At 38.4% G+C, this 24098-nt stretch overlaps 1 protein-coding gene across 2 annotated transcripts in view; it reads right to left on the bottom strand.

Annotated features, from left to right (window-relative positions):
* CDH6 (cadherin 6) overlaps nucleotides 1-24098 on the bottom strand; it is a 136173-nt gene that overhangs the window by 21794 nt on the left and 90281 nt on the right. For both annotated transcript variants that reach the window (XM_015139786.3, XM_015139785.3), the window contains exons 3-6: nucleotides 8729-9023; nucleotides 5586-5705; nucleotides 3357-3524; nucleotides 695-882 (exon numbers count right to left, since the gene is read on the bottom strand). In XM_015139786.3, coding sequence (XP_014995272.2) covers nucleotides 695-882; nucleotides 3357-3524; nucleotides 5586-5705; nucleotides 8729-9023 — 771 coding nt within the window. The remainder of the gene's footprint in view (nucleotides 1-694; nucleotides 883-3356; nucleotides 3525-5585; nucleotides 5706-8728; nucleotides 9024-24098) is intronic.

The following is a 24098-nucleotide window of genomic DNA, read 5'->3' as shown; positions in this document are numbered from 1 at the left end:
GAATGCATATCATTTTAGGTTCTTGAAAGCCAACCCAGGAGATCTCATTGTCATTAGAATTGACTTTCTTTCTTCCTTTCCTTTCTTCCTTTCCTTCCCTCCTTCCCTCCTTCCCTCCCTCCCTCCCTCTCTCCCTCCCCCCCCTTTCTTTCTCTCTCTCTGTCTTTCTTTCTTTCTTTCTTTCTTTCTTTCTTTCTTTCTTTCTTTCTTTCTTTCTTTCTTTCTTTCTTTCTCTCTCTCTCTCTCTCTCTCTCTCTCTTTCTTTCTTTCTTTCTTTCTTTCTTTCGACAGAGTCTCACTCTGTCACCTAGGCTGGAGTACAGTGGCGTGATCTCACTGCAACCTCTGCTGCCTAGGCTCAAGCAATCCTCCTGCCTCAGTCTCCAGAGTAGCTGGGATTACAGGCACCTGCCACCACGCCTGGCTAATTTTTGTATTTTTAACAGAGATGGGTTTTGCCATGTTGGTCTCAAACTCCAGAACTCAAGAGATCCTCCTGCCTCGGCCTCTGAAAGTGCTGGGATGACAGGCGGGAGCCACCATGCCTGGCCAGAATTGGCATTTTTTCTGAAAATAATAAGTCAAATAAAAATCTAAAGGAATGTTTATGTGAGACATAATTGCCCCTGGTAACTTAGGAACTGGAGAAAGGTAAATGGGTTCACTTTGTATGGTGTTTAAGAAGCGGCATTACCTTTTTGACAGTTATAATCCCTTCCTGGGTTTCCTGGTCAGTGATGACATCAAACATATCCAGCCCCTCACCGTCTGTGATGCTGTACTCAATTTCAGCATTTTCTCCCACGTCAGCATCGCTGGCTTTGATTCTGCCAATTGGTGTACCCGGTGGAGAAGATTCAGGAGTTTTAAACTGGTATGTACCTATTAATCACCAGACAGATATAAGTCAAACATACACTAACCACAGTCTATTATCATAAAAACAAAACCTATTCTCTAACAGTTCTTTAAGACACTACCATCAGGTAGATTTGTGCTTTCCTCAAAATAACTAATGGTGGCCTGTTCTTCTTATGTCTACTTTCATGGTTGTTAAGAATGTTTCTTCTATTTCATGACCTGTCTCCTTGCAAATGGAGAACACTTTTCTTGTCCTGTAAACAGGCTCCAAAGTTTACAGTGTGATTGTGAGAACAGCTGAACTGCTACAGGAGGCACAGAAGGCTTCAAAGCCCTTTGTTAACTTAATCTAACAGAGTAGAGAAGAATTTAATCTGAACTGCGACTTTAAGTTAATTACTAGGTATTCTTTAAAAGAGTTCTTTCTACCATTGCTAATAATAGCTGGAGGTGGAAAGAAATTATAGCAAGTTGGAAGCTGTATCCAAGTAGATATTCTTTAACTCATACATGGAGCTGGACCTAGCTGCAGAGTTAGAGATATAGGTAAATACATTAAGTGATAAAACTCCTAATTTTTTTCTTTTGACTCCTGAATTTTATTATTTTATGCATAGGTTTCTCCCATACTTATATTTGTATTACTACTTTGAAATCCATTTTTCCTATACAGAAACTTTTTTTTTTAAAATATGCTCCTGTTGCAAACTTAGTTTAGAGAGACTACATATGAATTACAGTTTAGATTGGCCAGACTATGATGTACTTAGCACCAAAAATATAAAATAGTAAAACCAAAGCTTATTCTACCCTTTTCCATTACATTTTGTCAACCATTCATACAAATGATTTGAAAAGAATTTAAACAGTCTATGGCACTACTAAAATGTAGGCATTCAATAATAGTAATCCCCTAAGTAATGAGTTCATACTTGGTAAAATGATAAAGCAAGTTAACTCAAATATGCAACTCAAAAAGAGCATTTTTTTTTTTTTTTTTTCGGACAGGGTTTCCCCCTGTTGCTCAGGCTGGAGTGCAGTGGCATGATCATGCTTACTGCAGCCTCAAACTTCTGGGCTCAAGCAATCCTCCCACCTCAGCTTTCTGAGTAGCTGGGACTACAGGTACACACCATCATGTCTGGCTAATTTATTTTTACTTGTTGTAGACACAGGGTCTCACTATGTTGCCTTGGCTGGTCTTGAACTCTTGGCCTCATGCAGTCTTCCTCCCTCAGCCTCCCAAAGCTCTGGGATTACAGGAATGAGTTGGTGCACCCCAGGTTAAGTATTTCTCTAGTGTTTTCAACTTCCATTTTTAGGGCCTCCTGCCCCTTTCTATCTTCTCCCCTCCCTTGCCTTGGCATATTGCTCAATAACAAGTCACAGGCTATCTAAGCAGAGCAGAGTGAGTTACAAATTCCTGTGGTACCAGGGTGCAGGGGAATCCTTTTGTTATTCTTCCCCAGGGAATCTCCATGTTAAAAAGGAGGTTTTGGGCAAACTGTTGGTGATCCTAATAGTTTTCGTTTCAGGCCTGTGTAAAGGAAATGGTAGGCCTCACAGAACCTTTCTTCAACTTGTTATATCAGATATTCTTTAATTAGCTCTGATCTTTTTGCATTTAGCTAACTCTGATTAAAAACTTGAAAAAATAAAGAAAATACAACTACTTTCTGTTGATTCATGTATATCTCTATTCTAAAGGAAGCCCATATTAGCTGATTCGTTTTTTTAAAAATGCCATGATAGAATGAGTGGGTTTTCTATTTAATAATTAAGATAGCTTTTGTAGGAGATCATGGTCCCAAAGGGATTTTGTTCCTGGAAGAAAAGTTACGTTAAAACCAGTTCCCTCTTGGGTAGCTTTTTGTGGGAATTTTTAGCATACTTCTGATACCAAGTTGGTATTCATGGATGTTGGTTTTCCTTCTTCTTCCTTCTTATCTAATCACGAGAGTTAATGATTTTGGAGACGACTTTCGGTATCTCAACTAACCATAATGTAGAAAACGATTTATGATTACAAATGGATTAAGTACCTAGTTACTTCCACAGTTGTATTTTTAGAAACAGTAAAATGATAAATCCTCCCCTTACAAAGCTTTGTGAGGATTTAAAAGAGATTACATGCCTGATTAAATTCACAAAACATAAAGTCAAATTTTTCCTAACAAATTGCAGCATGCTTGTATACATATGTTCTGCATGAGCAGATTTATGTCTGTGGTAGTTTTCTTAATAAGGAGAAATGAAACAATGATGTTGCCTTTACAACAACAGCAGAAATCACTCAGCTAATTACCAATACAGGAACATAAATGTTCACATTTCCTGAGCGTTGCCATGTTGTCAACTCATTTTTTAATAAAAGTACCAGTTCTTCTTAAGTCCACTAACTTTGACAATAATGATGACAATGGAAAACAAAAACTCTTAATGTTCAAGTTTTATAAAAGCACATTGAAGAAACTCATTCGATCAAATGTTCCTACTCTGGGGGAATCGGGGAGGGTTGTCGTTGACATCAGTCAGTGTGATGTTCACGGTGGTGGTCCCAGATAATCCTCCCATCTGGCCGCCCATATCCTTGGCTTGAATCACCACTTGGTACTGCTCCCTGTTTTCTCGATCCATGTTGAGCAAAGCTGTCTTGATGATACCTGTGGATGTGAAATTTAAGAATGCAAAGGGATGCATTAAGAATACTTTATGGAATCATTTATTTATGCAAACAAACATAAACTGTCACCCACAATATGCAGAATGCTATGCAGATGTCATGATATAAAAATAAGTATATACAGCCTTTATACTGAAGGATATTACAATCACACAGGGGAGATAGATACGTTAAAAGAAGACTGTAATACAAGGAGAATAAAAATAAGTACAAGTCAGATTCTGCAATAGCTTAGATTATTAAGGGTTATAAGACACTCAATATTATAATTACATTATGGATGTATAAATATGAAGTGTTATAAGATGACACAGCAAAATCTAAAACGACTTGTGGTATAAAGGTGTACTACAATAGCTGCTTGATAAAAGACATTTAGGTGAATTATGAGGAAATTGTTAGGAAAGTCACATACTTGAACGACTCTTGAGTTTCCCATTATGAATTAACTAATTACCCCTCAGATACACCTACCATAATGAATGCTCTGAGGATTTTCTAAATTGTAAAACTATGGTCTTTAGAAAATAGAAAATCAATTCTTTCATAATGATCATCTTGTATGATTCTAGAGAATTTTGGAATTAAGGTTCAAGGTCTTTAAGCCTTTTAGAATTCCTAAAGCTGACCGTGAACTTTAGTTCAACTGGCCCCAATGGCAACCAAAATTTTTAAGTTAGGTTAAATTTATCTCTGTTGTTAGGTCGTTATAAAATAGTTAAAGAACTTCTAAAAGTTTGCCCAGTTTCTATGTAACGTTTATGCTTAAATTAACTTTCTTTCAAATTTCACTGGAGAAGCCTTTATAACCTTCTGCAGAAACACATTCTAGTGCTTAACAACTAATGAAGCGAAAATATCTTTTTTAAAATTTTTAACAAGAATACTTCAGACAACAGATCAATTTTATTCCTATAGTCCGGGCTTCAGTGAAAGTACAGCTGCTTTCTGTTCTCCAAATAATAGTACTTCTCTATTTAAATACAGGAGATCACCTTAGCCTTTTGTCCTTTAAGCTGAATAATTCTAATTTTTCATCCTCATTGTTTTTCAGCTCAACATTTTCTTTCTCCTTGGGATTCTTTCCAAGTTCATTGCACCACTTAACACAGAGATTTCCAACTGGATGTGGGAACCTAGGGAGGTTTTGATTTCTACCAAGAATAATGGATGTTTAAAAAATGTATAAAAGGAAATTGACTCATTATAATAAAAATACGCGTAGAATTTACTATACAATACAAATGATATCTGCTAAAAACAGATCATTATAAGACAGGTTGCTACTTTGTGGAGAAAATACAGGAAACAGAAAACTGAGATGTTGAAAAGAGGATTCCAGATGGCATTTCACTTTGATTAGGACTCCATCAGTTAGGATGGGCTAGACAATGATGTGATAACAAACAATGCAAAATCTGAGTGGCTTCACACAACTAAAGATTATTTTTTGCTCAGGCTCTGAGTAGGTAAGCAGATAGCTTGGTTCACCATACCACTCAGACATTCAGGCTACAGACTACATCTCAACATTGGTTTCCATGATAACTGTGGCAAGGGACAGGAATGTGGCAGATCGTGTACCAGCTTTGAAAATTTTACTAAGAAGCAACTTGTATCATTATCACATCTATTCAACCAAATAAATCACATGGCTACATCTAGTTTCAGGGCAGAATAGAGAGACACAATCCTACTAAATAATTAGAAGAAGAAGATTCCGAGTATCTGTAAACAGGCCAATAGCTATCAAAAAGGGGTTGACCTTTTAGCTTCGCCCCAAACTGGAAGAAAACTAAGGCAATACATAATTTTTCTCAATCTACTCCATAGAAAGGGTGGGTGAAAGATTCATTGCCAGACTTTTTGATTACAAGGATTCAGATGTCATGTTTACAAATACAAATATATCATTAGTGTTTGGTGGATGTATGTAAGAAAATCCAATCACACTGATTATTTTTATTAAAAAATATGCTAGCTCAGCTGTGCATGTCAATTAAAATTACAAATTATAAAAAGGAAGATCAAAAAGTCTAACCTGTTTCTGATTCAACTGAAAAATAGGGCTGTCCCTGTAGAATACTGTAGACAACTTTAGCACTGTTCCCATATGTTGGATCATCCGCATCTGTTGCAGTGACTTGGACAACAAATGTACCTGTAATGACAGAAACATAAACTGAAAACACATCGAGAGTTCGTGTCAATCTTTGACACACACCAAAACCAGCACGATCTTAATTTTGTACAGGAATATCATGCTGAGGAAGTCGAAAACTTTGGTAGGATGCTGGGTGAAAAAGGATTGGCTTCTTTATTGTAAAGAAATACAACCAACATTTAGAAATATTGTTAAGGATTAGGTTACAGAGAAGCATGGGAATGATCATGACTTGGGGTAGAACTGATTCCAACCCAACTCCAATGGCGGGGTTTGACTAGACTCTTGCTTTAGTGATTCTTTTGAGTTCTCCTGGACAAAGTCAATCAGCATCTTGCTTCCTTTGTCCACAGGAATTAGTTTAGGAATTGATCAATCAGGGGCCACTCATGATTTTGCTGGAAATTCTGTCACAGATACTCTTTTTCTTGGACTGTAATGTGCTGATATACATTTGCAGCAGCTATTTTGTGATCTTAGAAATGCCAGCCTGAGGACAAAGCTGGATAGAATAGAAAATTACAGAAAAACAGCTAGAACTCAGATCAAATCCTGTCCAAAGCCCACTTTACTTTTTGACTTAAGTAATGTGACCAATAAATACTTATTTGTTGTTGTTTAAACTAGTTTGAGTTGGATTTCCAGTTACTTACCAATAAAAGCATCCTAAATGATAAATCTGACAATTCTAAACAGTTAAAAGGCCCTGAACCTTAAAGATTGTAGTTATGGATTACATAAAGAATCAATGAATTGGAACACCAGAGCACAAACATCTGGAATCTGTAATTCCAAAAGGTTATTATAATTAAATATACAAAGAACACTATTACATTTCAGATCAGCATTCTTATTTTAGTGACCACAGTTGCCTAATAATCTTCAAAGTATTCCTAACCCCCTGAAATTCCACATGAATTTTTATGTGTATGCCTACATGTCTATTTCACTGAGGAGAAATTCCATAGATTTTATATGATTCTCAAAGGACTCTGTGACTTCTCGAAAGGATGAGAGTCTCTAATTAAGATCACTTAATGGCTATTTTTTTGTTATTTGTATCAGATAACCAGTAAGCATACTGCTGGAGTTCCCCTTTCCATGAAAGAGGTAGGGAAGTTACATCCGGGGAATATTAGGAATTCTACATTGCTTTTGTAATATCTAGCCAATTTCCCTTATTGAAGAAACAGATTGTAGTATGTTAGGATTGGATGCCCTGAATGTATAGTGCTGATGCACAAAACAGAGCACTCACCCTTGTAATTTGGCAAGGGAGGTGGGGAATCTGAGAACATCTTATGATTTTAAGGTGAAAGTCAAGTCAACAAACACTCAAGTTCTTATTTAACATTAACACAAAATTTGATTGCTTTTAGAATATGATATCTGGACATTTTAAATGTCTATTCATTGCCAGATATTGTACTAGGGGCTCTGCACCTGTTTTCTCATCTAATCCTCATGATAGCCCTTAGGAGTTGACATTTATTATTTATTTTTTCAAGATACAGAACTGGAGGATCAGAGAAATCAAATAATTTGCCCAAGGCTACACTGCTGGTTCTTAGTGGAGATAGTTTCAAATGCAGTTCTGTTTGATACTAAAGTCCATTTTTGTTCCCATGCTGTTGTCCCACTGCCTTTATGGAATTTCTTGAAGATGCCTTTCTATAATCACAATAATGAGATATCAATTAAGGATCATGAATATCAACATAACTGTGTCTGTGTGCAAACTGAAAAAAGCCTTTTTATTTTTCTCAAGACATGTTACTGTCAACTACCCCTAAATGTTCGTAATACAAATTTAATTCTATAATGGCTTCAAAAGTGAATGGCACCCCCTAGAATTGTGCAGTGCAATACCTGCATATCTGGCTACAGTTGCCCTGAGTAGTGCTGATGAAGAGACTATTCTTCATGAATTCTTCTGCCTTTTACCACATAGAGGAGAAACTTTTCCTAACAAATTTAAAGAATGCCATTCTATTGCTGCTATAACCAGTGAAGAAGAAGAAGAAGAAGCAAAAAAATCCAATCATCTCCCTCTTTGCTTTGTGAGGCTTGCAATTTTTGTAACAAAACAAACTGGCTTTAAATAATGAGAGAAGCAATTTCTTCATAAGAAAAATGTAGATGTTTTACAATGATTTCCATGGATTGGTTATTTTCTATGTCTTGGATCTGTGAACTACAACGTCTCTGATATCTAACTGACAGAATCATAATAAAGTTATTATGTAATTTCAGCCCTTTTGAATTTGACAGAGTGAAAATAAAAATAACGCTTTATATAAGTAGTTTAAAATTTGTCACTGTCTCCCATGAAGTATTTCAATGTGGCTAAGAGTGATGTCAGTAGAATTCTTTTTCTTAATTTAAATCCTATTTACTTCTCTCAATTTAAACAAATTAAATCCACCATTTGAAACAAGTAGTAGAATTGTGTATAAAATATTAATTCACTCTATGTATGTTATGAAAGTCTTTTCATTTCCACCATGTAGCAAAGGATCCACTCCCTAGACATAACGTGCCTATTGTTTATGGATTAAAAAAATGTTCTCTGAATTTCCTTCCCAAATATAGAGTTACTAGTTACTTAAACCAATTATCACTACTTTTTAGACTGGATTGTAAATTTAAGTTTTTATTTTCTATTTGGGAGATTGTTACTTGGACCCTAACACCCATGTAGGCTAAGAGAAGTGGAGAAGTTTGCTGTCTTTCAGCCCAAGAAAGAGAATGGGCATTCAGGGTGGGAGAGAAAGGAGATGGTCTCTCTTTCGACCTCCCACTCCCACCCTGCCACTTTTCAGACCCTCTTTAGAGGAAATGTGGTTGTAAAAATAATAACAAAATGAGACTAGAATAATATTAGGAAACATATGCACACATGGATTGAAGAAGTTAGCATCTAAATTCATGCAGTTCAGTACTTTGAGCTCACGGGATTCCTTACTCGGTGGATGCACCAGGGGAGAGCCAGTTTTTGGTTGAAGTCACATCTCACTCACCGACATCAGACATTTCGGGGACAGTGGCTGTGTAAACCTCCTTGGTGAATATTGGTTCATTGTCGTTGATGTCATGGATCTTGATGATGAATTCAGACTCTGGCTCCACGGGTCTCCCTGTCCTTCTGTTTATAGCTTGAGCTCGAAGGATGTAAACAGGTTTTTCTTCCCTGTCCAGCCTCTTGGTGGCCTGTATGTCGCCTGTGTTTTCATTAATAATGAAGAGATCTCCTGCTCCATCTCCTGAAAGGATATATTTAAGTGATCCATCTCCTCTATCCTGGTCTGAATGTAACTAGTGTAGAAAAAAAAAAATTAAAGAAAGTAAAAGTCAAGCATGTGGTTCTAAACTGTTTTTGTCTTTTTGGTGCATGCTATGTTAACTTTTATTCAATCCTTTCTAAGGTATACAGGATTTTTTGTTTTGTTTTGTTTTTACTATTTACATAACCTCTCAATGGTAAATACCATGCATTAATGCACATGTTTCTTTATAATCGTAGAGTTTTTCAGACCTGGAACAGAGTTTGGGAGAAAATTTAGTAATCTTTATTTTGAAGAAGGGAAAACAAAAGGCAAGAGCAATAGCAAGGTGGCCAAGGACATATTAGGGTGGCCAGAATGAAACTCTTCAAGATTTTCCAATTTTTCACTATAGCTTTCACATTCTGCTAATACACTCTTGTCCTCACTTGCATGTACACAAACATATTAGAGAAGCAATATCCTGTTGAGAAAAGGACTTTGATTTTTGAATCAGAGAGACTTGGGTATATTCTATTTCTACCTTACATTTATTATCTTCGTGAATTTAGGGAAGCTTGGCAACTTCCTTGAGTCTTTAGTGATGGAGATTATAATCATTTTTTTCTGGGAAGATGTGATGTTTATTTATTTATTTATGAAATTCAACTCAAAGCATTTGAGAAATATCCTAAGTGCTGCCACGGGCAATACCTTGAAAATCACCTGACTAGATAATTTACAGGTCACTTGGAACAGTAACATTTCACATTTAGACTTTAGTATAAGATAGGAAAGGACCTTGTAATAATTTGAGCCAACCTAAAATTGAAATAGTCTTATGAGTAGTGAGTTCCCTCCTCCTAAAGGTAATCAAGCAGAGATTCTGATGACTAACTGTCGGTGAAATGGGTTTGGGTAAAAGGCAGAATTAAATGAATACTAAGGATACCATGGAAAGAGAAGATGAGAATCCTAACTTGGATAAGTAGGATTCTTATCCATTTTTCCTTTCCCAGAGATTATATCCACAGTGCTGATTTCCTATTGTTTCCTAAATTCCCTTTTTCCCACCCAGCAAAAGGTTAGAGGATACCTTTGGATGGTACCTAGACCTAACTATAGGTCTATAGGACATATATATACACACATATACATATACATACACACACACACACACATATATATATAAATTCAGTTTGTAGGTTTTCAGATAATTTAACCCTATTTGCAAATTTTCAAAAAGTGCTTTTTATTGAGGAAGACTATTTATAAACTCCCAGAGTTTTAAGCATCCACAGTATATAGAGAAGTTAGTCTTAGTGGGAAGGCTGCTACTCTCTATCTTGTTTCAACTCTGCCTAAACAGAGTACGGGCTATGCTACAACAACAGCAACAACAGCTACGCCAAGTCTTTCTCCTGTTGATTAATACTGCACAAAATGCTCGGAGAAGCATTACACATTTGAAAATAGACTCTTAGGGCAAAAAGAGACTTTAAAAATCATCTAACCTAGTCTAAAAGTGTATTCCATGGAATGTCATTTCCAGGAAGTGCTGAGGGGAAGAAATACTTTACATACGGTCTCTTTTTTAGAGTCACTGTTAACATGTCAGAGGCTCTGAGTGTCTGCAGTTTGAAACTATATTCGATTCTGTGTAATCTAGTTTACCCTTTCTTGTTGAAAGAATCCTTTTTGGGTATAACTTATATGGATATTCCCCATACTAGTTTTCCAAAAAAGATACTTTGGGAAACATGAACTAATTTAAAAATCCAGCACTGTAGAGTCAAGAAAACCGAGAATCCGGTGCGTGCTGCGTTTCCAAAATCACACAGCTCATGGGAAAAGAATCTGAAGATTAACTCTGGAGCGCAGGAAGAGGCTTTATAGATTATTTGGTGCAACTTCCTCATTTTTAGAGGTAGGGAAACTGTGTTTAATGTAACACAGCTAAAGCTAGTTAATCGTGGTGTTTAGGGAGGAGAATATTATTCATATAATTAGTAGCCTTGAAAGCAATTTGGCAGAAATATTGGAAGATAAATTCGAATGGGGAGGAAATTGCTTAGAAGTGAGATAAATGCAATCAGAAATGTAAAACAAGAGCATCCCATGATTTGAGTGATGGGATATGCTAAGGAAACGCTGAAACCATCATAACACACAAAGAGCCACTGGGGAAAGTTTAACTCTCCATCGTCAAATTCAAATGACTGAAGAGGCTCTTAAAAAGCTATTTCATTAACCCATGAGTAAGGAAACCAATGTCACCACTTGGCGGATCCTTGCTCTAGGGCAGCTGTGGTCAGCAGCCTGGCACAGTGTCGGGGGCACGGTCCTAGGCATGAGCCATGTTCATTCTTTTTCACTCAGCAAGTGTAAGACCACAGCAGAGTCAATTAACCTCCCTCAGCCAGGATTCTTATCTGCAAAATGAGGATAATAAGAACTACACGGCGAGGCTGTTGTGAAGATCTAATTGAAGACCACATGCAAATAGTACATTAACCACCATGTAAACATGCAATAAAAGCATAATATGGGTCTTATAAATTACAAAGTGCCTCCCAAATTTAAGCCAGTGCTACCGTTATTAACTCTTAGTTTATAATCAGCTTGTTTTTTCTCCTATTTTGACTTTGAGAACTTTGTTTTGAAGACTTTGAAAACCCAATTTTACAGACACATGGTATCTCTAAGGCAAAATCTGTGATCAAAAGCCAGTATTCTTTAACTGGGCAGTAGGGGACAATTGCTATCTTTACATGTGATTTATCATATTCTACATTCCACTAGATTATACACTCTCCTCCACCAGTTCTTCCATCGGTTTCAGTATGTAATTGTTGCACACTTAGTAGGTGAATTCCACATCTGGGCACAAGATTTATTCAGGTAAAAGTAATCAGAAACTTATTTTTAGCTGTCAGGCGAGACCATTTCGATGACTTATAGAACAAACACCTGAAACAATGTTAAAGGGCAGAGGAGAGGTTAAAGAAGAGTGTGAGCAAGGATTGCTTTGCAGATCACAATTTTGATTTATCAATATTTGAAAACTAGTGGGAAAATGCATCTCTTCTCTTCGCATTGTCTGGTAATAAAGCAATTTAACACCCTCCCGCTTCCTCCCTCCAAAGTGCATTTTCTGGGTCTGACAGAGTACACGGAGCAGAAGCCTCCCAAAGCCTCCGCTTTTTCTCCCCACTCTCCTCCTCTGCCATCAAACTCCCCTGGGGCCAGTTCTTTTCTTGGGAAAAAAAGGAAACCTAAGACATCAGTGCCTGTGAAAGTGGTGGTGACAGCGAGACATGAGGGGTTTATTGAGCACTTAGATTTTAATTGGATTTTTTCTTTTGTGATGTCATTCATCATGGTCACTGTAAAAGACAGACGTTAAACAACAACAAATAAAAGGTTGTAGGCTGCCCGAGGCGTGTTTTCACTAATTTCAGTTTAATGTGGCTGTTCCATTAAGTTTAATCATCTGGTTCACTTTTAACGATTCACCATCAAGTAAAAATTATCCACTTGCCTCAGAAAGTCACATCTCACCTGTGGCTGGTATGACTTTTTACTACTGTACCTGCAGCATTTTGTGCCAGAGGGAGCACTTGGTCTTTGTCTGCTTCCTCTGTTGATTTATAAAATTAATTAATTAATTAATTAATTTAGAGATGGCGTCTCACTCTGTTGCCCAGGCTGGAGGGCGGTGGCACGATCTCGGCTCACTGCAACCACTGCCTTCCAGGTTCAAGCGATTCTCCTGGCTCAGCCTGCCGTATAGCTGGGATTACAGGCACCCCCCACCCCCCCACCACACCTGGCTAATTTTTTTTGTGTATTTTTAGTAGAGACACAGTTTTACCATGTTGGCCAGGGCGGTCTCAAACTCCTGACCTCAAGTGATCTGTCTGCCTTGGGCCTCCCAAAGTGCCAGGATTGCAGGTGTGAGCCACTGTGTTAATATATATATATTTTTTAATGCAGCGTGTTGGCAAATAAACACAGGGATTTTTGGTTGTAGACGTAGCACCATGGTGGGTGGGACCAAAATCATGGCAGCATCTTTGCCAGCTGGGTGTTGTGCTTTCCTGGGGACACAGCATGTTTTTACATGCTAAATGTGCCTACTTCCAACTTGACTTTAAATCAGATTCAAAGGCATAACAAAGATGTTTAGTGGCCTGTGAAGCCAGCTACTGCTGCCCTATTCCCATTTCCTGTGTGTCCCCGAGTCACCATCTGAGTCAGTGACCAAGTGGAATCTCCGAAGCATATGCATTGTTGAGACACTAAACAGTCCAAACAATGCTGGCGAGGGTGTGGAGAAAAGGGAACGCTCATACACTGTTGGTGGGAAGATAAATTAGTTCAATTTCTAGGGAAAACAGTATGGAGATTTTTCAGAGAACTAAAAATAGAATTACCATTTGACCCAGCAATTCAGTAAATCATTCTGTAATCTATCCAAAGGAAAAGAAATCATTCTATCAGAATGACACCTGCATTCATATGTTTATCATAACACCATTCACAATAGCAAAGGCATGGAACCAACCTACACGTCCACCAACAGTTGACTGGATAAAGAAAATGCGGTACATATATACCCCAGAATACTACAAAGCTGTAAAAAAGAAAGAAATCATGTCCTTTGCAGTAACACGGATGGAGCTGGAGACCATTATCCTAAGTGAACTAACACAGACACAGAAAATCAAATACCACATGTTCTTACTTGTAAGTGGGAGCTAAACAAAAAGTACGCATGGACATCATGATGGGGAAAACAGACTCTGGGGACTCCAAAGTTGGGAGGAAGGGGAGTGACGGCTGAAAAATCACCTACTGGGTACAATGTCCAATACTGGGGTGATGGGTACACTAGAAACCCAACCCCCACCATTACACATGTAATACATAACAAGTACCCTCTGAATCTAAAATAAAAATTAAATAAAATAATCCCCTCTCCCCCAGCAAAAACAATCCAAACAGAAGTTTGCCTAGATGACACACATAGGAAAGTACCTACAGCAGCCTTACATGGGCTTAGGAAAGGTATGAAGTGATGTTTGGCTAAAATGGAAAATTGAAGTTTGGCTAATATACTTGTAGGGTGTAGTGCAAATGTAATGTTGCTCTTTAAGAAATGTTATGGTTGCTAACCTGAGACGTTACAAGACAATTACAGAACAGTGGTGTTGAAAAGATGCTGTCTGACTGGGATTGAGGGAGAGAAACAGGAATTACAACAGAGAGAGAGAACATCTTTGTGTTAAATATGTAGAATGTTACTTTAAATTAGCACAAGAAATCAAGTTATGACAAATTGAGGCTTAACTGCATCAATATCTATGTATATGTATAGATGTCTGCATGTATACATACATCTTTATATATAATGCATGTATACGTAATGCTAATAAATAGACTTAGTGTTGTGAAGGCTGGGAAAAGCTTGTTGGGTAGAGTTTATATCAGGTGGAAACTGAACCTTGCTTGAAGTACGTGGCAGGGATTAGAGTTGTTTCTGTTTTAGAGATTATAGAATTACGTAAATCAAAAGCATATTTTAATAAAATTCCATGTGACACGTTTTATGCTGTATTTGAATGTTAATAATTTGGCATGAGTTAACTAACTTATATCTGATGATTATTTTACCAATTAAAAAGCTGATGATGGCAGCATAGGATTGTGGCAGGTTCCCAGCTGTGGGTCGGCTGGGTGTGCGGCTGTTCGGCCCTGTGATTCAGTTTTCACATTGTAATATGTGTGAATGTAAAGGGTGCAACTTCAGTGTCCCTGGTTTAGCAGGACTTGGCTTGCTCTAGTCCTCTTTTTTTTCTTTTTTCCACAGGTTGCGATGTAAGTGAGGCAGTGACCTGGTTTCCACCAGGCTGAGGAGGACAGTGCCCAAGGGAATGGCAAGCCACAAAGTGGAAGGAACCCAGGTTCTAGAATAACCTCATATCCAACCAGCCTGTCATGTGAAAGATGAAAGAAAGGCATTGCACTTCAGCCATTATATTTTTGAAGTTTTGTTGTTGTTTTTGTAGTTCTGCCTTGACCCTAACTCAGTGGTTCTCAAAGTGCTGTCCCTGGACCAGCCGCATTGGCATTACCTGGGAACTAGTTAGAAATGCAAACTTCCGGAATCAGAAACTCAGGGGATGTCCACCAGTGCTGTGTTTTAAGAAGCCCTGTAGGTAGTTCTGACAAGTGCTCAGGTTTGAGAGCCACTGCCTTAACTAGTACAATCATAATAATTATAAGCATGGACATAGGCAGGGAAAGAGGTGAGTGTAAATTTATGCTACGTACGTGTCACATAACCTTGGGGAACTTAGTTAACCTCTCCAGGTCTTCATTTCCTCATCCACATGATGGGAATAATAATAATACTTAATTTACAAGTAGGTTTCTCTGACAATAAATAAAATAACAAATGTAAGATGCTTAGTAGAGGGCCTACCTCGGAGAAAACCTTCAATAAATTACTCTTGAATTGATAAACACCAAGTATCCAAAAGTGGATTTTGGGAAAGTGGTGGGATTTGGATCTGAATTCTGACTTTCCTATTAATCAGTGAAATAAATTAAGTGATCTTAGTCTCCATTCAGTCCTACTATAGAACTGGAAATGATTAACTTTGCCTCCTCTATCTGCCCCTTAAATGCTGGTATCCTGTAGGCCTGTGTCTTTGGTCCTTGTTTCCCTCCTTTCACATGCTCTCCCCACATGAGATCCTCTATCTATTTTCATGGATTCAATTGCTATCTCTGTACCATGAGTGCCCAAATCTATCTATTACCCCAGGGAAGAGCATTTTCTTGAGATCTGGAGAGAATATAGTCACCTCTTAGGCAAGTCTCTTAGACAACTTACACTCAGCACATCCATATTGACCTCATCACCTTCTCTCCAAATCATTTTCCTCCTCTCATCTTTGTGAAAGCCACCAGGGAGTCATCCTAGGCCATCCCCTCTGCCACTATCCCCACATTCATTAAGCCACCAACTCTAGTCGATTTTACCTCTTATGTATATCTTGATTCACCTAACTTTTCCCATTTTCACTGCTGTCACCCTGGTCCATGCTATTGCCTTTTCTCATTGGTCTATTGCAAGGAGGCCCTCCAAACACACACCCAGGCTTGCTTTCTTTAGATTTTCCTTTCTGTAACTAGATCAACTTAAGAACAACACCAACTCTGAAGATGCCACTCTCCTCTAATTAAATCCTGCAGTGTCCTCTTTAGTCTTGGGATAAAGCCCTCATCCCCACCCCTTCACATGGCCTCCAAAGCCCAGCAAGGCCTCTGCTCTCCTCCTCTCTTTGGCTTCATCAGCCATCATTCTCCCCTTAATTCTCCTGGTTCCAGTCATACCCTACTTCTTTCAGCTTTTTGAAGATAACATCACTAACTAGCTCTTTTGTAGCTAGGCCTTCCCACATGTGGTTCCCTTGACATCAAGCCCTTTTAACATCCTCACCTGGTTAAGCCAACTCCTGTGCCCGGTCTGCTTAATCTTTATCACCTCGGGGAAGCCTTCCTTAAGCTGCTGGTCTAAGTTAGATTCTCCTCCTATACGCAATCAATTCATTCCCCACTTAGCCATCAGCACATTCTATTGTCGTTGATGATGTGTTTTACAGCTGTTTTCCTAGCTAGATTGCAAGTTCATAAAGGAAGGCACCAAACCCGTTTAGGTCACTTCTGTATCCTCAGAGCCTGATATACAGGCACTTTATAGATACTAAGAGTCAATCAAAGCAAGGAATGAATGAATGAATGAATAAATGAATCTTCTAAAAATTAAATTGGATAAGATATCAACGATCAGTGAAGGTTTCTGGCACATAGCAGATACTCAATAAATCTTAGTGTCCTCTATCCTCTTTCTTGACTTTAGGATAATTCTGTAGATCAAAAATATACATTCCTGAAATTGCCAGATAATTTATCAATTACTACTAAACATTAGACACATGGTCTAATCTGAACAATCTGAGGAAGTAATTCAAGTTATTGCCTCAGACTTGAAAAAATTTAATAACAAATTCAACCCCAATACAATAGTAAAACCAACTTGTATTGGATTTGTTGACAAAAATGGACCAATTGTAAGTACACTGAATTCAATGACTATCATAAATACATTGGGTGCTGGGTCAGAAGTCGTCTGTTAATGGTGAAAAAGCTGCAAGATTTTACTGAACTATATTTCAAGTATCCTCCTGTTGCAGCAACTAAAGAGAAATGCTCCATTTCACAGAAACATTATTTCATAATAAAATAATTTAACTCTGTCAACCACGGCCATTAAAAACACCGGTCTGACGAGTTGCATAAAGCAATGAATAAAAGCATCTAAACTCTGCCTTCTATAAACTTGCCATTTACATTGGGATAAAATATATAGAAAAAAAGCAGAAATTAGACACTTTACTATTGTTAGGTATTAGGATTCACAAGGTAAGTAAAAAGCTGGAGAATAGCATAGAAGGAACTTGTAAGTTGGAGACGACCGAATTGGGGAATGTGTAAGCTCTTTGATGGTTTTAGGAAGACTTCTTGGAGAAGTTTAGACTACTGATGGGAGAAAAATGATTTAGCAACCAACATGAGGACATGGCATGGTTTCAAGGCTCAGTGTGGGAGAAAATCAGAAGAGGCCTTGAGTTTGTGCCTGGGGTAATAAAAGCCATAAAGTCAGCAAAAATAGAAACACTCCTTCCCTTAAGTTGCAGGGTCACATATTTTCTCACACTGCACTCAAATGTGCAAGGAAAGATGCAGCTTCCTTATAATTATTTTCGTTTATAGCTTTTCCCTCAAGCTCTAGTCCCATTGAGGATTAGAAGCTCAATACAGTTGAATATTGACTCAGTAATTTAGTGAAATCCCAATAAAGTCTTCCTGATTCCGTAATACGGTCTCTTTTGGATAAATCTCAGTCTTTCTGGTTTCTTTCTCCTCCTGCTTTGCTCCTGATCCAGTCCAAGATGACATCTGCCTGTATGAAGGAGAGGTAGCCACATGGCCTTTGTCAGTGACAAATTTGGGGGCTTTTGGAGCCAAGGATGGTCCTCAGAATGCCCTCTGACCCTCTGGTCTCTAGAGAATATCTCTTATCTATTACTTTCCTCAGTGGCATCTGTGGTTCTGGCAGATCATGACCTTTGCTCTCCAGTGATCAAGGTGACTAGCTACATCTTGCATCCCCCACTGCCATCACATACTGCCCTTGAGGTCTGGCTATGTCTTCTTTATCGCCCTTAGCACATGTAGTCCTAGTTACAGGATTGCTTTGTCCTTCTATTGGACCATTTATTGGATCAATCCACCCCCTTCTTGCTCTGGAGAAGCCCAGGAAGGCTCATGGGAATGAAACAGGGCTTCTCCCTCACCACATGATTGCCCCAGGGGGAAGTGGGAAAAACCCACTCTAGTTTCACCTTCACCCAAACCTTGCCACTGTTCCACCCTGGGGATTCAGATTCATGTGTCTCAGGGCAGTAGAAGTAAGTCTGTCCGTGTCATTTGAGAGCCAGGAATGTGAAGTTCCGTGGTTTCAGGAATATCCTACCACACAAACTGCTGTAGGTGGAAGGGCCAATTCCTAGTACAGACCCTGTGGAGATAGCTGGGGTGGAAAAATGACCTACATGCCAGAGCATGCTGCAAGTAATTCTTGGTGACTACATTTATAAATGGAATTAGTGAATTTTATTTTGGTTGGCCAGCTTATTTCTTGATCTACAAAATGGACTTGAAAAGGATCTAGAAAATAGGGCCATGCATGGTGGCTCACGCCTGTAATCTCAGCACTTTGGGAGGCAGAGGCTGGTAGATCACTTGAGCTCAGGAGTTTGAGACCAGCCTGGGCAACATGGCAAAACCCTGTCTCTACCCAAAACACAAAAAGTAGCTGGGCGTGGTGGTGCCTGCCTGTAGGCCTAGCTACTTGGGAGGCTGAGGCAGGAGAATCGCTTGAACCCAGGAGGCGGAGGTTGCAGTGAACTGAGATCACGCCACTGCACTCCAGCCTGGAAGACAGAGTGAGACTCCATCTTAAAAAAAAAAAAAAAAAAGGGGGAATCTAGAAAATATATTTTTGTGACAAAACCTGGGATCAGGCTGCCTTCATATCTCATGTTCTTTTTCTGTTACACCATGTTGGCTCTTATGACCCCCAAAATTAATATTTTCCTTTACAGTAGAAATGATTTAATTGATTTTTATAATGGTGTAAAGATTTTATCTTTAAAGTCTTCTCTTATGTGATTCATCATCTGGCAATTGGTCTGGCTGGGATTTGGGAAAATGATAATAGCAGATATTTGTTAAGCCCATACTATGGACCAGGTCATGACCTGAACTCATCACAAAGATTACATAAATTGTTACTCATCATGATTCTATTGTTTTCTTTTTTTTAATACTTTAAGCTCTAGGGTACATGTGCACAATGTGCAGGTTTGTTACATATGTATACATGTGCCATGTTGGTGTGCTGTACCCATCAACTCGTCATTTACATTAGGTATATCTCCTAATGCTATCCCTCCCCACTCCCCCCACCCAAAACATGCCCTGGTGTGTTATGTTCCCCACCCTGTGTCCAAGTGTTCTCATTGCTCAATTCCTACCTACGAGGTGAGAACATGTGGTGTTTGGTTTCCTGTCCTTGTGACAGTTTGCTCAGAATGATGGTTTCTAGCTTCATCCATGTTGCTACAAAGGACATGAACTCATCCTTTTTTATGGCTGCATAGTATTCCATGGTGTATATGTGCCACATTTTCTTAACTCAGTCTATCACTGATGGACATTTGGGTTGGTTCCAAGTCTTTGCTATTGTGAACAGTGCTGCAATAAACATACATGTGCATGGGTCTTTATAGCACATTTATAGCATTATTTATAATCCTTTGAGTATATTCCCAGTAATGAGATGGCTGGGTCAAATGGTATTTCTAGTTCTAGATCCTTGAGGAATCGCCACACTGTATTCCACAATGGTTAAACTTGTTTACACTCCCACCAACAGTGTAAAAGCACTCCTATTTCTCCACATACTCTCCAGCACCTGTTGTTTCCTGACTTTTTAATGATTGCCATTCTAATTGATGTGAGATGGTATCTCATTGTGGTTTTGATTTGCATTTCTCTGATGGCCAGTGATGATGAACATTTTTTCATGTGTCTGTTGGCTGCATAAATGTCTTCTTTTGAGAAGTGTCTGCTCATATCCTTTGCCCATTTTTTGATGGAGTTGTTTGATTTTTTCTTGTGAATTTCTTTAAGTTCTTTTTAGATTCTGGATATTAGCCCTTTGTCAGATGGGTAGATTGTAAAAATTTTCTCCCATTCTGTAGGTTGCCTGTTCACTCTGATGGTAGTTTCTTTTGCTGTGCAGAAGCTCTTTAGTTTAATTAGATCCCATTTGTCAATTTTGGCTTTTGCTGCCATTGCTTTTGGTGTTTTAGTCATGAAGTCCTTGCCCATGCCTATGGCCTGAATGGTATTGCCTAGGTTTTCTTCTAGGGTTTTTGCGGTTTTAGGTCTAACATTTAAGTCTTTAATCCATCTTGAATTAATTTTTGTATAAGGGGAAAGGAAGGGATCCAGTTTCAGCTTTCTACATATTGCTAGCCAGTTTTCCCAGCACCATTTATTAAATAGGGAATCCTTTCCCCATTTCTTGTTTTTGTTGGGTTTATCAAAGATCAGATGGTTGTAGATGTGTGGTATTATTTCTGAGGGCTCTGTTCAGTTCTATTGGTACCAGTACCATGCTGTTTTGGTTACTGTAGCCTTGTAGTATAGTTTGAAGTCAGATAGCATGATGCCTCCAGCTTTGTTCTTTTGGCTTAGGATTGTCTTGGCAATGTGGGCTCTTTTTTGGTTCCACATGAACTTTAAAGCAGTTTTTTCCAATTCTGTGAAGAAACTCATTGGTAACTTGATGGGAATGGCATTGAATCTATAAATTACCTTGGGCAGTATGGCCATTTTCACTATATTGATTCTTCCTCTCCATGAGCATGGAATGTTCTTCCATTTGTTTGTGTCCTCTTTTATATCGTTGAGCAGTGGTTTGTAGTTCTCCTTGAAGAGGTCCTTCTCATCCCTTGTAAATTGAATTCCTAGGTATTTTATTCTCTTTGAAGTTATTGTGAATGGGAGTTCATTCATGATTTGGCTCTCTGTTTGTCTGTTATTGGTGTAGAGGAATGCTTGTGAATTTTGCACATTGATTTTGTATCCTGAGACTTTGCTGAAGTTGCTTATCAGCTTAAGGAGATTTTGGGCTGAGACAATGGGGTTTTCTAAATGTATAATCATGTCATCTGCAAACAGTGACAATTTGACCTCCTCTTTTCCTAATTGAATACCCTTTATTTCTTTCTCTTGCCTGATTGCCCTGGCCAGAACTTTCAACACTATGTTGAATAGGAGTGGTGAGAGAGGGCATCCCTATCTTGTGCCAGTTTTCAAAGGGAATGCTTCCAGTTTTTGCCCATTCAGTATGATATTGGCTGTGGGTTTGTCATAAATAGCGCTTATTATTTTGAGATACGTCCCATCAAAACCTAGTTTATTGAGAGTTTTTAGCATGAAGGGCTGTTGAATTTTGTCAAAGGCCTTTTCTGTATCTATTGAGATAATCATGTGGTTTTTGTCTTTGGTTCTGTTTATATGATGGATTATGTTTATTGATTTGCATATGTTGAACCAGCCTTGCATCCCAGGGATGAAGCCAACTTGATCATGGTGGATAAGCTTTTTGATGTGCTGCTGGATTTGGTGTGCCAGTATTTTATTGAGGATTTTTGCATCAATGTTCATCAGGGATATTGGTCTAAAATTCTCTTTTTTTGTTGTGTCTGTGCCAGGCTTTGGTATCAGGATGATGTTGGCCTCATAAAATGAGTTAGGGAGGATTCCCTCTTTTTCAACTGATTGGAATAGTTTCAGAAGGAATAGTACCAGCTCCCCTTTGTACCTCTGATAGAATTTGGCTATGAATCTGTCTGGTCCTGGACTTTTTTGGTTGGTAGGCTATTAATTATTGCCTCAATTTCAGAGCCTGTTATTGGTCTATTTAGGGATTCAACTTCTTCCTGGTTTAGTCTTGGGAGGGTGTATGTGTCCAGGAATTTATCCATTTCTTCTAGATTTTCTAGTTTATTTGCATAGAGGTGTCTATAGTTTTCTCTGATGGTAGTTTGTACTTCTGTGGGATATCCCCTTTTTCATTTGTGTCTATTTGATTCTTCTCTCTTTTATTCTTTGTTAGTCTTGCTAGCGGTCTATCAATTTTGTTGATCTTTTCAAAAAACCAGCTCCTGGATTATTGGATTTTTTGAAGGGTTTTTTGTGTCTCTATCTCCTTCAGTTCTGCTCTGATCTTAGTTATTTCTTGCCTTCTGCTAGCTTTTGAATGTGTTTGCTCTTGCTTCTCTAGTTCTTTTAATTGTGATGTTAGGGTGTCCATTTTAGATCTTTCCTGCTTTCTCTTGTGGGCATTTAGTGCTATAAATTTCCCTCTACACACTGTTTTAAATGTGTCCCAGAGATTCTGATATGTTGTGTCTTTGTCTCATTGGTTTCAAAGAACATCTTTATTTCTGCCTTCATTTCGTTATGTACCCAGTAGTCATTCAGGAGCAGGTTGTTCAGTTTCCATATAGTTGAACAGTTTTGAGTGAGTTCCTTAATCCTGAGTTCTAGTTTGATTTCACTGTGGTCTGAGAGACAGTTTGTTATAATTTCTGTTCTTTTACATTTGCTGAGGAGTGCTTTACTTCCAACTATGTGGTCAATTTTGGAATAAGTGTGATGTGGTGCTGAGAAGAATGTATATTCTGTTGATTTGGGGTGGAGAGTTCTGTAGATGTCTATTAGGTCCGCTTAGTGTAGAGCTGAGTTCCATTCCTGGATATGCTTGTTACTTTCTGTCTCGATGATCTGTCTAATGTTGACAGTGGGGTGTTAAAGTCTCCCATTATTATTGTGTGGGAGTCTAAGTCTCTTTGTAAGTCTCTAAGGACTTGCTTTATGAATCTGGGTGCTCCTGTATTAGGTGCATTTAGCATAGTTAGCTCTTCTTGTTGAATTGATTCCTTTACCATTATGTAATGGCCTTCTTTGTCTCTTTTGATCTTTGTTGGTTTAAAGTTTGTTTTATCAGAGACTAGGATTGTAACCCCTGGTTTTTTTTTTTTTGTTTTGTTTTGTTTTCCATTTGCTTGGTAGATCTTCCTCCATCCCTTTATTTTGAGCCTATGTGTGTCTCTGCATGTGAGATGGATCTCCTGAATACAGCACACTGATGGGTCTTGACTCTATCCAATTTGCCAGTCTGTGTCTTTTAATTGGAGCATTTAGCCCATTTACATTTAAGTTTAATATCGTTATGTGTGAATTTGATCCTGTCATTTTGATATTAGCTGGTTATTTTGCTCATTAGTTGATGCAGTTTCTTCCTAGCATTGATGGTCTTTACAATTTGGCATGTTTTTGTAGTGGCTGGTACCGGTTGTTCCTTTCCATGTTTCATGCTTCCTTCAGGAGCTCTTGTAAGGCAGGCCTGGTGGTGACAAAATCTCTCAGCATTTGCTTGTTTGTAAAGGATTTTATTTCTCCTTCACTTATGAACTTAGTTTGGCTGGATATGAAATTCTGGGTTGAAAATTCTTTTCTTTAAGAAGGTTGAATATTGGCCCCCACTCTCTTCTGGCTTGTAGAGTTTCTGCTGAGAGATCTGCTGTTAGTCTGATGGGCTTCCCTTTGTGGGTAACCTGACCTTTCTCTCTGGCTGCTCTTAACATTTTTTCCTTCATTTCAACTTTGGTGAATCTGACAATTATGTGTCTTGGGGTTGCTCTTCTCAAGGAGTACCTATGTGGCATTCTCTGTATTTCCTGAATTTGAATGCTAGCCTGCCTTGCTAGGTTGGGGAAGTTCTCCTGGATAGTATCCTGAAGAGTGTTTTCCAACTTGGTTCCATTCTCCCTGTCACTTTTAGGTACACCAATCAGATGTAGATTTGGTCTTTTCACATAGTCCCATATTTCTTGGAGACTTTGTTCATTTCTTT

This window comes from Macaca mulatta, chromosome 6, assembly GCF_049350105.2.
Source record: "Macaca mulatta isolate MMU2019108-1 chromosome 6, T2T-MMU8v2.0, whole genome shotgun sequence".
NCBI classification, from domain to species: domain Eukaryota; kingdom Metazoa; phylum Chordata; class Mammalia; order Primates; family Cercopithecidae; genus Macaca; species Macaca mulatta.
The sequence above is the reverse complement of the archived record's forward strand: the minus strand, read 5'-3'. Positions and strand labels throughout refer to the sequence as shown.